General features: G+C 39.8%; 2 protein-coding genes across 5 annotated transcripts in view; both read right to left on the bottom strand.

Annotated features, from left to right (window-relative positions):
* The window catches only part of LOC131001633 (uncharacterized), a 465,975-nt gene that overhangs the window by 137,589 nt on the left and 311,646 nt on the right, over positions 1–16,740 (bottom strand). The window lies entirely within an intron of this gene.
* LOC131001641 (protein BASIC PENTACYSTEINE6-like) lies at positions 266–4,085 on the bottom strand. Of its 4 annotated transcripts, XM_057928197.1 has the most exons (5): positions 3,750–4,085; positions 3,502–3,587; positions 2,735–3,011; positions 2,388–2,439; positions 266–1,386 (listed from the first exon to the last, which is right to left on the bottom strand). In XM_057928197.1, the coding sequence occupies exons 4-5, from the start codon at positions 2,391–2,393 to the stop codon at positions 475–477; spliced, it is 918 nt and encodes a 305-aa protein (XP_057784180.1). In that variant the 5' UTR covers positions 2,394–2,439; positions 2,735–3,011; positions 3,502–3,587; positions 3,750–4,085; the 3' UTR covers positions 266–474. The 4 variants fall into 4 exon arrangements, with proteins under 4 accessions (XP_057784180.1, XP_057784176.1, XP_057784177.1 ...); XM_057928193.1 differs by lacking the exon at positions 2,735–3,011; XM_057928194.1 differs by lacking the exon at positions 2,735–3,011 and having other exon boundaries at positions 3,479–3,587.

Raw genomic sequence — 16,740 nt, forward strand, 5'->3', positions numbered from 1 at the left:
TAACTTTAGTAAGAAATAGTCGTTATTACAAAATTAATACTAGTAGTATCTTTTAGAAGAAAGACTGTTGTTAATCTTGTCTCGTCTCTATTCCTGTTATCATCATATTCTTTATTTATTTTTATTTTTTTTGAATTATATCTAAGAGGATTGAATCTTTGAAAAATTAATACTCCATTCAACATGACCCCGATAAGCTGATAGACTAAGAAAATAGGTCCATTTAATTTTCAAGCATGATAAACATGGAAATGTGTCGATCCAATAAAGCGGAATACAGATTATCCATTAGGCTTGAAATGGTTCGACTTGATCTGATTTTCAAGAATTGTATACACTCCAAATAAGAATCCAATCAAGGCATTACATTGGATATTAGCAATTATATAAGATAGATAAAATAAAAACCTAGGGGGTAGAGTAGAACACAGCACCATCTAACACCATTACCTGTGCAAATAAGCAATATATAAGCTATTTAAGAGTGCTGTAACGGTTCGTGCCATGCTTAGCCCAGTGGTCCTTCAGATCGAGGGGAGAGGAGAAGTCGTACCCCTCTGCAGCAAGTCGATTGAGCAGCTTGTTGAATGCGCTCCCACTCATCTTCCTCCCGCCAACTCTGGAGTAGCGTTTGTTTGCTACCTGAGGCAGTGGATACATTGAGATTGTGGTTGTACAGCACGCAGACTGCCAGCCACCGTTTCCCCATCTATAGCATGGCTGTGGTGAACCTGTGCACGAGCAAACCGGCACTGGCATGGCGGATTCATCAAAATTAATTTGGTTCAAACCCAGATTATCCTTCCAGGAAACTTGCTTATCTAGGTACTCCTCATCACTTTCCAAACCCTGCTCGTTACTCCAACCGTTGTACGCATCAGAATTTACCTCCTCTTTTATTACTGCTTCAGCAGTTCTTTTGCCAGCTCTCGGAGGCTTGGCTGATTTTGTTGCCTTTCCTTCTTTATCTTTCGTCTGCCTCCCTCTCCGAGGCTTGGCAGTCTCAGCAGTCTCTGCAATACCGATGTCATTGCCACGTAAGTTTCCTTTAGGACTATATGCAGCATCAGAGACACGCATTTGCTGTTGTTGCTGGTACTGGATGATACGTTTGCCTCCACTTGCAAGCTCATTTCCAAATGAATCGGGGATATTGGTATTGTCGTTCATTGAGCTCTCTCGATATCTTAGAGAAGCAATTGCTTCATCCCGTTCTTGCATGGCAGTGTTTCGTTCAGCAATTGCAGCGTCCCTCTCTAACATTGCCATATCCCGCTCTTGAAAAGCCCTCTTCCTCTCCTCCAATGCCATGTTCCTTTCTCGGATGGCAGCATCTCTCTCGGCCGTAATGGCCATAAAGGTCTTTATAGTCAAGTGATTGTGGTCCTTCATTAAAGTAAAAGGTCAGTGAAAAATAGCATCTTCACAAAGATGAGAGCTTAAGCATACCATTCACAATACGCCTATTTTCTTTATATGGTTTACTACTCCCTAACTACTAACCATCCTTGTTTAGCACAAAAAGAGATGAAGATGAACAAAGACAATATATTAAAACTTAATAGACAATACAATAATAAATTAGTAAATTCTGAAGAAAATATGATAATATAATTATATTTAGTGGATAATATACTAATATAATACTCCCTTCGTCCCAAAAGAATATGCTTACTTTCCTTTTCGTCCGTCCCACAAGAATATGCAGAGTCCATTTTTTTGATATGACTCCACCACTAACCCCTTATATTTTATCCTCACTTTCAACACTTATTTATAATTTTATCAATATAGCCCACCATTATTTCTCCACTCCACTCACAAAGTAGTAGACTCTTTTCTCCACTCACAATACACTCACCTAACATTTATTAAAATCTATACTGAACAAACGAAGCATACTCTTGGGGACGGAGGGAGAATTAGTTTATGGCCAACATTCTATATTTGGCAACTTTTATGGGTGGAAAAGCAGCATCTCTAATATTTTTTTCAAACTAGTTTGTTAATATACATACATATCAAAGCTGTTTATATATATATATATATATAAATATATATATAGTGTCTAAATAAACGAGTTAAGCAGACATAGGAATTAAACATCTATTAGCTGCATATACTCTCACTGCCACACGTTTCAGAGGTCCTTTCGATTTTTGAGTTATTTCAAAGGGCAAACTGCTGATGGTCCCTACTAATTTTGTTTCATTCTATAGCTGTGTCTACTGTTCCAAGAAGAAACACCTGAATCTATATCAATCTTCCACTCTCTAGCAATTTGAATTTTCAGACAGTTATGCTATAGAATACACTGTCTACAACAATTGAGATATTAACCTAAGTTCAGACAGGCACAAAATGATTATAAACTGCAATATTCTTACCATCATTAAGAATAGTATTTAGTCTAGAAGTCCATCCCCTAAGTGGCTTTTCCTGCAAAAGGCAAATGACATAATTCAGATAACAGAGCTCAGCAAATAGAATAAACTATCAGCAACTGATTTTGCTGTTGTTTGCATCAGGGAGTACTAACAAAAACGACTAAAGTACTAATTAAACTTATACAACTCTATATTATTAGCTACCAATAATGCAATCAATCACACTTAGAAGATGCCCAATTATCAAGCAGATAAAATTAATTCAGTCTGCAGATAGACGGACATCGATAACCAAATAATATGGACCAACTTCAAGGAAAGAGCGGGGAGAAGAAAAATTCACATACATTGCTCTCCTGATGGCCGGTCAAGTTGTGAATAGACACTTGTTCCTGTATAAATGGAAAGCTCCTATCGGGAGAAAACTTTCAAATTTAGCTGCCTCTACGAGTTTTGACTTGTGCCAATTAACAAGATAATGGAAATGGAGGGATAGAAAAATTATCCAACCACTTAGGCAAGCATAAAAGGAAAATGCCTGCAAAGAACACATTTTTGAAGCCGCGATGCTTGATCGCAAAGTCTTGGTCAAGTAGGCCATGAAAGAAGCTTCTACGGTTCTACCTGCCAAACGCCACCGACTTTACTTCATTCTAACAGCCCAAGATTTCAGCACAGATTTCAAATACAACCTCACTCGGTCCTCTGATACAAAAATAATGCAACATCTCCGTATCCATTCAAATTGTTCAGCGACATGTGCCTCGTTGAAAACTATTGAGAATTGTAAAGATCACTGAGGCGTTTCGTTGAGCAGAAAAGTGAGGCATATTAACAACGTTAAGAAGAAGAATGGATGAAGGGGTTCAAGCAGTTCTCATCTAAACGAACCCAGTAAACTCAGAATAGGAAAAAGTATACACATAATTGCTAATGTAGCTTCTTCTTTACGAGAACGAGTTTATTATTCACTTTGTAGCTCGTAGTAGAGCATATAGTTAACAGTTCCCCATTTAGAGGAATAAGAGGGGGGGAAAGCCAGTAAAACAGCACCCAAAAATTAGAATTAAAAATAAATAAATATTACCAACCAGAACACCGGCGTGAGAATTACCAAAAGCAAATTTAGTCTTCGATCTTCACAAGAGCCTACTACGTACATTCATCAACAGCTGCAGACAATTACTCCGAAATCGCGAGCTGTAAAACAAAGATCAGAAGGTGCAAATGCTCAAGATCAGAAACAAGGAAACTCATTTCAAATGCTCGCTCGAAAATTAAACGATTTGCGACGATCGAGCTAGCAGATCGGGGAATGAAGCACAAGTGAATTTGAAGATAATTCACAAAATTTGAGCATACCAGAGAGTGAGAGGCTTCCGGCGATGAAGAGCTTCAGAACAGCAGCTTACTTGCTCTCTCAATCTGTCTTAACTTTCTCTCTCTTCCCGCTCCCTCTCCCCTTCTCGCCGGAGAGAAGAGAGCTGAGTGTGCGTGTGTCTATCCGCCGAGTTGCAGGCGAGAGAATAAAAGATGCCTCTTTTCACAACGAGCTTTTTGAATTGGGGAATTCAATTCTGCTAAGTGGCGTCGTTTCAGTGGTTCGGAGACTGAAACGACGTCGTTGTGTACCGATTGGTCTACTCGGGTACGGGCCTTAGCTGGGGTAGTTGAACCGGGTACTGTTTTCGGACCCCAGTGGTTTGCCGGACCTTCGCATCTCTGTCCTTTTGTTGACCGACTGCCTTCTTTTCTAGTCAACTAATTTCGGATAAACTTTATTTTTGCACATTTTACCCTTCACTATATTTTATTCTCTCTTTTTACCCCGCTTCTACGGAGGCTGTTTAAGAGCACTCCCAACAGATCACCTAAATACATCACTAACTCTAAATTTAGGCTAAAATAATTGAAAATGAGATAAAAAAAATACATCCAGCAGATCCCCTAAATTGGATGGGGCCCACAAAAAAATTGCACCTACCTAAATTCAATCTTAAATTTACACCCACCCAAAATTTATTTTAAGCTTATAATTAGTAGGGCCCACACATAATTATTATTTTTATGTAGAAAATAGGAGATCTGGTGTATGCATTTATAAAATCGAGATCCTAAAATTAAATAGGGAAGTTTTAGGGAAGAATATATGAGCATAATTTTGGGATTTCTGCTGGGAGTGCTCTAACTAACCTTATTTTAGAGATCTTATAAGTCTTTAGACTTTATAGGATCTTTGAAGTGCTTATAAATTATACTCCCTCCGTCCCACAAAGTATGATTCAGTTTCTTTTTTAGGTTGTAAAAATAGTAAAAAATTAACTCTTTATTCACTTTTTCACCTACCACATCTAACACACAAAATATCAATTTCTTAATTTATGTGCCGGAAAGAATTGGATCATGCTTCATGGGACGGATGGAGTAGTTTTTTAAAAACTTATAAGTTGTCAAAGTATTTGGATAATTGAGTTTTATAAATTAGAGATAGACTTTTTTGTTAGAGAGAGTAATTCTTTGTTAGAGAGACAAAATCGAAGAAAGATCAAATTAGAGTAATACATAGTGAAAATAAAAAGTAATAATTGAATTATTTTTATAAAATGAGTGTTTCTCATAAAATAATGATAATATAAGTTGGGGTAGATAAACTTATTTTTTTTGAAAGCTTATAAGCTCTTAGAGCATCTCCAGTATGGTGGGGGGAATGAGAGGGGGCGTGCCGCCTCGATGTGGCACGCTACGGTGGGCCGCGCTCCTGAGTGCCCGCTTGGTTCGTGCTGGGCTCCTTGCGTCGTGCCGATGCAGAAGAAGAGAGAAGGCTGACGCGTGCAGAGCAAGCTCGAATTTAAAAACAAAAACAAAAAAGAAAGAGAAAGAGAGGGAGAGAGAGACAGATGGAGGAGATAGAACAGATGCAGAGAAGAAGAAGCGTGAGTCGCTAGGTTGATTTGCCCTGTTTTTGTTCAATTTTTGCTGGGCTTTTTGCTCTATTTCATTTTGGGTTATTTAATTTTGTATGGGCTGGGAATGTTGAATATAATTTCGAATTATTTCACTAATTTTGTTACCTAATTTTTAATATAATTTTTTATATTAATTATTGTAATTCTAATTATTATTTTAATTAATATAATGTTTAATTTTAATTTTAATTTTAATAAAATGTTAAATTTTAAAATAGAAAAGTAAAAATGAGATAAAATGGAAATGGATATTATAGCGCCTCTTATAGAGTCAATGCACTGGAAAGGGGAGACGCTACCACCTTATAGCGCCACTTTATAGCGCCTCCCACTGGAGATTCTCTTAGAGCTTATTTTGTCAAAACACTTTGAAGGAGCTTATAATCTCTTAAACAACTTAGAAGATCTCTAGTGGGAGGCACTAAAAGGTGGTCCTTACCTTAGCGTCTCACCTCTCCAGTGCATTAGTTCTATATGAGGCGTTATAATCTTCATTTTCATTTAATCCCATTTTTACCATTCTATTTTAAAATTAAATATGTCATAAAAATTAAAAATTCAACATTACATTAATTAAAATAAAATTACAATAATTTAAATAATTAAAAAATACTATGATAATTAAAAAATTACGATAATTAAAAAAACCTACACTACATGAATCCTCTACACTTGAGCACCTCTTGGATCATGTTTTGGTGCCATGCCAATTAAGCTTCTGACATCCCCGAAGTGTTTGTGTTGAGGATTTTGTAGTCGAGCAACTCCCTTTTCACCTCGGCATCTTTTATTTTTGCTTCGGTGATGGAACCAGTTTGGATGGTAGATGTTGTGTGCGACGCGTTCTAGTGCTTCGTATTGCGCCTTCTCCGTCGAAGATTCCACTTTCTTCTCCTTGCTTTTATTGCACTTTGCCGCTATTTGCCTTGGGGCCTCATCGTGATACTTGGCTCTTAAGATGTTGTTGTGGTCTGCCCCTCGGAACCCTTTGACTTCTTGAAGGAGTGTACATCATCTCCCTAAGATGCGAATCGCTGACAGTCACGCAAAATCATCCAAGTTTTGAAATACTTGAATTAGAAGCCATTGTTAGCCTCGTAGATTTCTTGCACATGTTGAGTGATTCGTCATTCATCCTGATACCCCAATTGACTTTGCATTTGCCGTATATAGGAGTTAGCAAAATTCGGCTAAATCCGAAAAGCTGAGCCGAACCTAACCGAAATACCAGTTTGGTTCGGTTAATTTGGTTTTTTGGTTCGATTTTGGTTTTGAATTTTGAAATTTTTGATTTTCGGTTCGATTATGGTTTTTAAGAAAAAATATTTGGTTATCCGAAAATCGAACCAAAATAATAATTAATTTAATAATTTATATATTGTATTTAAAAATTAATATAATTATTATTACTATTCGATAAAATAGTCAATAATTACTCTTAATCTCGGTCAACTTAAAAAAAATTAAAGTAACTTACTTTTCAATAATTACTCTTAATTTATACTTTTAATCTTTGGTTAAGATTTTTTGAAATTTTGGATTATTATTTTTAACGGATTTCGAATCTTGTATATTGAATGTTAAGTAGTTATTTAAACTTTAGAAAATATATTGTGTATTTATTTCGATTATTTGATTTTAATCGAAACTGAACCAAAATATTTCGGTTCGATTTTGTTCAGGGATGTTCGGTTCAGATTTAGATATTAATTATATAATTCCGGTTTTAATTTGATTTTTGCTATTCGGTGACCGAATAACCGAATATTCACCCCTAGTCGTATATCGTTTTCCACACTTTAGTGTCCTTTTGGACGCGTTGAAAGTGAGATTTTTATATGCATGTGCTCACGAACAGAAGCTCCCTCTGATTTATTGGCGTTGAATCTCTCATCGACAGCTCCCCAATATTGGAGAGCCTTTTGGGACGTTCCCAATACTGAGTTGTGGGTAGCTTCCGCCTACAACATGCATATGAGCTTTATCTTAGCGCTCGTGTACCCGGTGCGGTGCTTTGAAGACTTTGGCTTTACTTCTTCGGCTTCAACAACGGACTGTGGGTTCGTCGGAGTTGGAAGAGAGCCCAGACCAAAAACATTGGAGCCTTCAGAGAAAGGGGTGAACTCCATCATCGGGTTGGTACTAGGCACAACAGAACCTTGAGAGTAATTCTTGAAATAATAGTTGAAATCTCGATCCATTTCTTGAACTAAATTTTAAAGAACAGACTTTGAAATATGTATAAGAGAATAGATTAATGGAAGAAGAGAGAATTGTGTTGTAGGTGAAAAATAAAGTGAGGAAGAAGTAGTATATATATATATAGAGAAATAAAAATAAATAAAAAAAATAAAAAACCAGGAAAAAATGATTTTGCAACGATCAAAACCAAAAAAAAAAAAAAAGAAAATCAGCAAGGGTGGCATTTTTTTTTACAAATATTCACTTTTTTTAATTAAGCGCGTATATGACATGCGTATTACATTTCTCTCTTTCGCGCCCGGCACCAACGAAGGTACCGAGCACCTGCTGCCTCGGTTCGCCAACGCCTTCTCCTCCATCTGTGTCGGCTCGATCTGACACGTTATTACAAGCGTTGTAAATGTTCTTATAAGCTGTTTTAAAGAGCTTATAAGTTCAGCCAAACACCCTCTAAGTTTTTAACCCCCTCCTTTTTTCTATGAAAATTTTTAATCCCCTCCATTAATTATATTCTCTTCATCTCAATTTAATAGTTATTTGGACGTCTTATTTTAATAGATCACTTATTAAAATAGAAAATTAATACATAATAAACACTATCGCATAACTCATTATTTATATTAAATGTTATTGTGACACACGCATAATTATCCTTCTTTCATTTAAAAATACTATTTTTATTTTCACTTTTTTGATAAATATATTATAAATTTTTATTTTTTTTCTCTTATTTTCCTATAAATTTTATGGCCTATTAAGTATTGATCTACACACGGAAGTAACCATCAATTTGCAATTTAGACGAGATTTTTGGACCATTTCGAATGTTCCAAGTTCCACCTAGAGATTTGACACCCCCAATTTTTTATGGTGATAAAGTTAACGACGTGACAAGATTTATTTTTCTACGCTATTTATGAAGTTTACAAGTCACATTTAAAATAGATAATTTTGTCATATCAGTTTTCAAATTATCGGAAAATTTTGAAGTTGTCGAATTTGCTATCAGTAAAAAAAAATAAAAAGTCTTGATTGATATATTTAAAATATATATATTGAAATTTAAATCGACCAAAATATCGTGCATTATTATTTTACAAAATGAAAAAAATTCGGGACACAAAGAATATGTTCACCTAAATCCATCCCCCCCCCCCAAAAAAAAAAAAGAATAAAAATAAAATAAAAAATACGAGTAATCATTTTCGACAGTTCATAAGATGATCTTGTTTCAACTGAAATTATATGTTTACTTATGAATAATGAGATCTAAGTATGGAATAATGGAATTGTCGCTGTCTATATTTGGATAATTTTTTGTAGCAATTATAATTAAAGAGTAGAAGCTGATCCCTAATAATTGAACTAAATTATTTTGGCTGCGTGACAGAGTATTAATGAAGAATTAAAAGCGATAAGATACGATTACTTCAGCGTAACCGTAATAAGAAAACAAATTGAATGGATATTGTTTTATCACCAATTTCATTTTTATTTTGATAAACTATGTATCGCACCACTTTGATAGAATAGATTCATGAATCGAGTTTCGGTAGGAAATAAGAAAAATAGAATTGAAATCCATATCTATATCTATATTTTATGTGAGTTAAACGGTAATATTTTACCTCTTTTTTAAAAAGAAAAATTAGTTTTGTAACTGCAACTTTTTTTTCGGCTTTTCCTAGGCAAAGTCATTATATTCTCTTTCCACTATAATTATAATGGATATTTCCAAAAGTTAAAATAAGATGATCTCTTTTCAAGAAAACAAAATTGTGTTATTTTTTCTTTCTAATAATTATATAGTTTAACTAATGATAAAATACTCAATATATATCAAAATTAAATATAGGAGATAGATGATAGAATTATTTATAAATATTTTCACCCTTATTTTTTCATTTATCATTGTACTAAATAAAGGCAAGACGATAAACTATTGAAGAAAAATAAGTTACATTACAGCTTAATCAGATTGTCAATCTATATTTATTCCCTCCATTTTTTTTCCTCTTTTTTCTTCTCTCCCTTTTCCTACTATTTTTTCTTTTACTTTTCTTTCGATATTTTAATTCTTTTCTAAATATCATCAAATATGCTGAAATAAGATTTTATTAAAAAGAAAAGAAACAACAACGGAGAACCAAAAACCCTTGAAAGCACAAAGCTGCAGACTAAGGGCCGAGCCTCGTTAAAACCTCATAACAGCTGAGGAAAAAGAGTACTCGTCAAGGATCAAGGTTGACAGAGCTGAGTTAGGAGGTCTCAAGGATTCCGGCCGAACCATTACCCTTAGGCCTCCCGGCTCACAACCAATCCAGGACCGAGAGAACAAAACCAAAAAATCAAGCGAAACGAGTAAAATAGGGAAAAGAAACATCATCCTTGACAAAATCATTTAAACCAGCAATGGCATGAGGCCAAAAACCCTCCTCCGAAGCTTGAGAAGCCAAAAAATCCGCCGATCTGTTTCCCTCACGAAAAATGTGAGAAATGCGCCACGTGAAAGTATGGAGTTTGGAGAGAGCAAGCTGCCACCGAGGCTTGAATCTCCAAGGAACCGTCTCAGAGAGCGACTGAAGAAGCTGAACCACGTAAGAAGAATCCGACTCAAACCAAACTCTCTCCCATTTAGCGCGATGCGCAGATTCAATAGCAATAATAATAGCTAAAAGCTCTGCTTCGAACGCAACCCCGTGGCCGCCTGAAAAATGATAACAACCAAGAACGTCATTGAAGGCATTCCTAAAGACGCCCCCCGCATGAATCCTCCCTTCACGGACCGAGCCATCAGTATTAACTTTAATCCAAGACGGCGGGGGAAGGTGCCAAGAAACGTAAATAAAGGAGAAAGGCTTCCTGGGTTGTCCAGCGATGGAAAGATTCTTAAGAATGAGAAGATCAGAAACCGAGTTGGCCATAGTGCCAAGGACGAAATTGTTGGCAGCTTCACAAAGAAAAACTCGGACCTGGTTGAGAATCAAGTGGCGCGAAGGTGCTAAATTTTTGTGTATGACGTTGTTGCGGTGAGACCAGAGACTCCAGAGGAGAGAGATCACCCCAACTTTCCACAAATTGCCAATTTGTTTGCTGTTATTCTGGAGGATAGAGCCCACGTCCAACGGCAAAGTTTGCTCAATCAAAAACCAACGAAAGACATCCGCCCAAATAGAAGCCGAGAAGGAGCAGTTCAACAGAACGTGATCCATCGTCTCTTCTGCTGCCGAGCATAAAGGGCACCGGTTAGGCCCCTGAAAACCAAGGAGGCGATTCATATCAAAGGTAGGGAGTTTGCCAACAATAGTGCGCCAGACAAAGAGAGATCGCCGAGCGGGGATAAAAGGGGCCCAAATCCAGGAGCCCCAGTCGACCTTAGGGAACTGAGGTCGTATGTGAGCAAAGGCCGAAGCAGCAGTAATGTTCCCGAAACCCGAGTGAATCCAGGATCTGTCGTCCGCCAATCCAGGAATGGGGGTAGATATGATGTCGAGAGCAATGCGCGGGAAAGACTGTATAAAACTATAAGTGAGGTGCCACTTATTATTAAAGTAGAAGTCAGAAATCTTCTGAGAGAAATAGGGAGTCATGAACTCCGGAATATGAAGTTTGTCGATCAGCCGATACCCGAGCCAATTATCTCTCCAAAAATAAATTGTATCTCCATTGCCAATCGTGCAGAAGGTATCCGAAACAATCTCCCGAATCGTCCTTCTAACACCAGTCCAAATCGACGAACTCGCCCATTGGGAAGCCCAATCCATGGTCTGAGTGAGATATTTCTGACGAAGCAGCCGATAGCCGAAGCTGTTCATGTTCAGAATATACCAGCCCAGCCGAAACATGAAACTATTATTGATGTCAGAGAAAGATTTGACTCCAATGCCGCCATGTTCCTTCAGAGCACGAGCTCTGATCCAACTCACGGAAAAGGAGGGTTTCTTCATAGTACTCCCAGTCCAGATGAACGATCTACAAGCTCTGTCAAGAGCATGCAGAAGTTTCACCGGCCATTTATAAACAAGCATGCTATGTACCGCAGCACTGTTGATAACAGAAGAAACTAAGCAGAGCCTGCCCGCCATAGAGAGTTGACTACCTTGCCACCTAGGGAAATGTGCAAGAATCCGATCATAGATAGGTCGAAGTTTAGCAGAAGAAGCTCGCCCGGAGAAAATAGGCACACCCAAGTATGTGAAAGGGATGGAGCCAATGTTGAAGTCCAAAATCCGTTGAAGCCGAGAACGTCGCCCAGGCGACACCCCTTTCCCGAAGTAAAGAGTAGACTTATGCTTGTTGCAATATTGACCAGAGACCGTGGCATAGAGCTGAATAATCGAGTCTATCATAATGCAATTACGCTTGGAGGCCTGGCAGAACAGGAGCACATCGTCAGCGTAAAGCAGATGAGAAGGGAAACTCAAAGATCTCGAGAAACGCATGCCGGCGATTAAACCCCGTTTACCAGCATCCAAAAAAATACGGCTAAGAACATCTTCCGCCAAGGCGAAAAGAATAGGAGACAAAGGATCTCCTTGTCTTACTCCCCGACCGCATTCGAAATAGCCAAAGAGAGCACCATTGAACCGAATAGAGATGCGAGCCGAGCTGAGAATAGTTTTGATCCAAGAGCAGAAAATATTGGGGAAGCCAAACTGTTGAAGCACGAACAGAAGAAAATCCCATCTAAGCGTATCAAAGGCCTTATGAATGTCGACTTTAAGAGCCATGTTTTTGCCGTGTAAAGACCTCTCCATGTAGTTCGCCCCTTCTGAGGCAAGAGTGATACACTCATGAATAGAACGTCCCAAAATGAAGCCAAATTGATTGTAGGAGACGATGGTGGCAGCAGCAGCATTCAGTCGGATCGCCAGAATCTTGGCAATAACTTTGAAAAAGAAATTACCAAGAACGATGGGCCGATAATCAGAGATAACCTTGGCATTAACTTTCTTGGGAAGAAGGCTCAGAGTATTGGAATTGAGACCCGAAGGGAGGTAATGATGAGTGAAGAATCTTCTGATGGCGGAAGTGAAATCATGCTCAATAATTTCCCAAGCGGAACGATAGAAAGAACCTCCAAAGCCATCCGGGCCAGGAGCGTTATCTTTGTCCATAGCAAAGACCACCGCTTTGATCTCCGTCACAGTCGGACAAATAACCAAAGCCGACTTCTGATCCAAAGTGAGGCTACAGGTGATATAATTAGAAATCCACGAAAGATCGCCCCCAGGATTGATATCCGCCGCAAAAAGAGATTTATAAAAGTTTTCCACATGAGACGCCAAAGTGTTATGATCATCAACCAGGACGTCGTTAATCTCAAGATGCTTGATAGTATGGCTAGCGCGCTTCATTCTCACCATGTTATGATAAAACTTAGTATTTCGATCTCCATCCTGGAGCCATCGAATTCTACTTTTCTGACGAAGTAGGTCCTCTTGCCTAGAGAGCATGACCGAGATAGAGGCTTCAAGCTCAACTTCTTGATCAAACAGCGCCTCAGAATAGCCAACATTATCGATATGTGCCTGAAGAGAAGAGAGCTTATTATAGAGCTCCTCAAGCGAAGTGTTGAAGTTCCCAAAAGTGGATTTATTCCAAATTTTGAGCTCTTTCCTCAAACGTTTCAACTTGTGCATCATACGCACCATGGGGCAGTTCGAATCAACAACAGCAGCCCAAGAACGCTGAACCATTGGAATAAAATCAGAGTGAGAACTCCACATGTTCATAAAACGAAAAGGACGGGCGCCAGAGGTATTAGGAGGAGTGGAACATTTAAACAAAATAGGAGCATGGTCAGAGCCAAGACGAGGCAAAACCCGGCTCTCAGTAGAATGCCATTGCTCAGCAAAATCCTCAGAGAAAAGAGTGCGGTCCAGGACAGACTTAGTAGTCATAGGGAATTTACGCCTGTCCGTCCAAGTAAAAAAAGGCCCAGAGGTGGGAGCTTGAATGAGAGTATGACGATCAATGAAAGCCTGAAAATCTCTACAGGAAACACGGCTGGGAAACCTGCGTCCACGCCGCTCATGAGCTCCAAGCACAGCATTAAAGTCCCCAAGAATCACCATTTGAGGGACCATACAAGAAGAGATATCATCCCAAAGAATCCTGCGAGTGATATAATTACAACTTCCGTGAACAATAGCCACTCTGAAAGAATAGCTAGAAAACACGATGTCAAAAATAACCATCTGCTCCGTGGACATAATCAACGAGCAGGTAACCCCTTTGGCGATGAGAATCCAGATGTTGGAAGCATGAGGGGCGCGATCATTTTGATGGAAAGGAGTCAAATTGATAGAGTTCCAGAAGGAGGTCGGAATATGAAGAAAGTTAGTCTTAGGCTCAATAATGCCTAGAATAATAGGATGATCGCCGGAGATGAGCAAGAGCCGACCTCGTCGAATTTCAGAAGCCGCGGTGAGAGGCGGCGGGTTTCTGGAGTGTCATGCTGAAAACGATGAGAGAGAGAGATGGCTTATTGTGTGAAGCCGTTTTTGAGGAAGAAGGAGAAGTGGGCCAAATGGGTTCCTTTAATTAATTTCAGTTGGGCCTCAATCATTTAATTTCAGTTGGACTGGAGTTGTGGGCTCAAAAGCCACAAAAATGTGGCAAATTTTCATATACGAATTCAACCTCGAACGAGCGCGTCCCCTTATCCACTGTGAGAGTTTCGGGGATAGGCTTAGAGACATCCATGTCGACAAGAACACGAGCAAAGTGACCCACTTGCCCAGAAAACGCAAAACCATCAAGTTTAATAGGAAGACCGACATATCTGGCAATGCCGATTATCACTTCCGGATGCCAGTATTCGTGAGGAAGATAATAGATTCTCAGCCAGACTTGGGAGAGAGCAGAAGATTCTTTGTATGGGTCAAAATCCGGAACCCATTCCCTGATTCGAATAATACCTTTGCTCAATTTCCAAGTAGCTCTAGATTTTGCCGTAGCAAGCTCATATTCATTCGCGAAAATTATCGAGAAGAAACCTTTTCCAAGTGGCACCACACGGATCGCATCCGAGGTTTTCCATAAAGACATGAGTTCTTGTTTAATGTCAGAAGCAAATCTGGGGGCGTCTCCCTTATTCAGCAAAAGCCTGGCGTGAACAGCGAATTCAAACTCCTTGAGTTTACTTTGATACAGGGATTCAGGAATCCGAAGAATAGATTTGTTGCCAATGTTTACCGGGTGAAGAGCGTTGTAGTCCTGGGCGAAAACATCTGCTGGTTTGGGAACTGATCGCTGGACCGTTCGCGCAAAAGAGAGTTTGTTCCTTTTCGTTTCAGTGCTAGGGTTAGATATTCCATTCAGCGTCGATTTGACAAGAGTCTCGGAATGACTCTTGCTGTTCTCAGAATCGGGTTTGAGATTGGAACTCGAGGGAACATCCGAGGGCCGAGTTTGGTTCTTACCGGAAGAAGCAGGCAAAGGCCTTACAAAGTTGTTGGAGATCGGAGGAAAATCGGAAGTCATGAAAGCAGGCGGGTTGCTCATGTCATCCAAAGAAATTCCTTCTTGGACCACAGTATAATTCATACACTAAAAATTAAAACAGCAAAAATTCGAAAAAACCAAAACGAGAACAAGATCAAGCCGAAACGAGCAAAACAACCACCAAAAAAGTAGGAGAAATTCGAGCACCTCTCAACTAGAAAATGAAGACAAAGAGCTGAAAATCAAGCTTACAAGAGTTTTCGATCGGAGAGAGAGGACGAGAACCGCATCATCCGTTCCGGAGGATAGACGGAGGCTGCGGTGGACGTCCAGAGGCTGCTGTGGACTACCAGACGGCGCTCAGCTCTCGTCGACTGATTTCCGCCGTTGAGGTCCCTTATCCGGCGTGGGGTCGAGGTGCAGCGGCGCTCGGAGGTTCGATCGGACGGCTGGAAGAGCAGCTGAGTCGAGGAGCGGCAGCGCTCAGCACGACATCTCCTGGATCCGCCGCTGCGGTCCCTTGTCCATCGAAGCCGGGGCAGACCAGCCGTGAGAGGGGAGCGGAGGGCGCTCAGCTCTCAAACGGAGCCAATGGCGACTGCAGCGGAGGGGCCGAAAGTCGGAGCAGTGGGGACGTCCCGGTCGCCGGAAAATGGGTGAGGGAGGACGTAAAAGTCAAGCCCGTGGGCTGCTTTCGGCGTGCACTCTCTCAAAGTGGAGAGAGAGAAATCCGTCTAAGGGTAAATATCTTATTTCATAAAAATTAAATCAAGTCTAAATATCATCAAATATGATGAGAATAAGGCTTGTATTAATGGAAAACTAAAAGAGTACAAAACATCCAAGAAAGCGCAAAAGAGAGCAAACAAAAGATCGAGCCTCATTAAAACCTTCTAAGAAGAAGAGACCTTAGAAGGAAAAAGAGTACTCGTGAAAGACTCACATTCGGTTCAGGAGCGGGTAGAGACAACTTCAGGAGTTCCGGCCTAACCATCACCCCTAAGAAGCTCGGCTCAAGAAAACCGGAAGAAGAAGAACCAAGAAAGAAAACAGGAGACCAACAAAAAAAGAAAACAACCCAACCAAAGCCTAAGGGAACCAACGAACCTGCTTATATAACCATACGGATATGACTATGCGTCGACATATCCCTTGCAACCGCAATCCTAATCTCCTCAATCGCAAAAGGCCACCAGCCTTCCTGCCGATCATCATTGGCCATAATATCTGCCGGTTGATTACCCTCACGGTAAATATGCGAGACCATCAAAGAAAAATCCCGAAGCAGGCGAAGAGTATGCTGCCAAAACGCCCTAAATCTCCAAGGAACATCACTCGAGCGAGAGTACAAAAGGTGAACCACATACATAGAGTCAGCCTCAACCCACAGATGCCGCCAGCCTCGGGTATGAGCAATGTGAATAGCATAGATCACAGCCAACAATTCCGCCTCGAAAGCAAAGCCGTTGCCGCCTTTAAAATGAAAACAACCTCGGACATGAGACCACTTGTCTCGAAAAACCCCACCCGCAGCAATAACTCCAGGAGCTCCCGCCGCCGAGCCATCTGTATTAACTTTAATCCATTGACTAACGGGAGGCCACCAGTGAACCTCCACCATACAGGGGGGAGGAGCAGCACGGCTCCTCACCCCAATCGCACGAGTGATCGAATAGTCAGCCCAAGAATTAGAAATATTACCCAACTTCCGGAAAACCCCATCAATCTCCATAAAG

Source organism: Salvia miltiorrhiza, chromosome 8 (genome assembly GCF_028751815.1).
Source record: "Salvia miltiorrhiza cultivar Shanhuang (shh) chromosome 8, IMPLAD_Smil_shh, whole genome shotgun sequence".
NCBI classification, from domain to species: Eukaryota; Viridiplantae; Streptophyta; class Magnoliopsida; order Lamiales; family Lamiaceae; genus Salvia; species Salvia miltiorrhiza.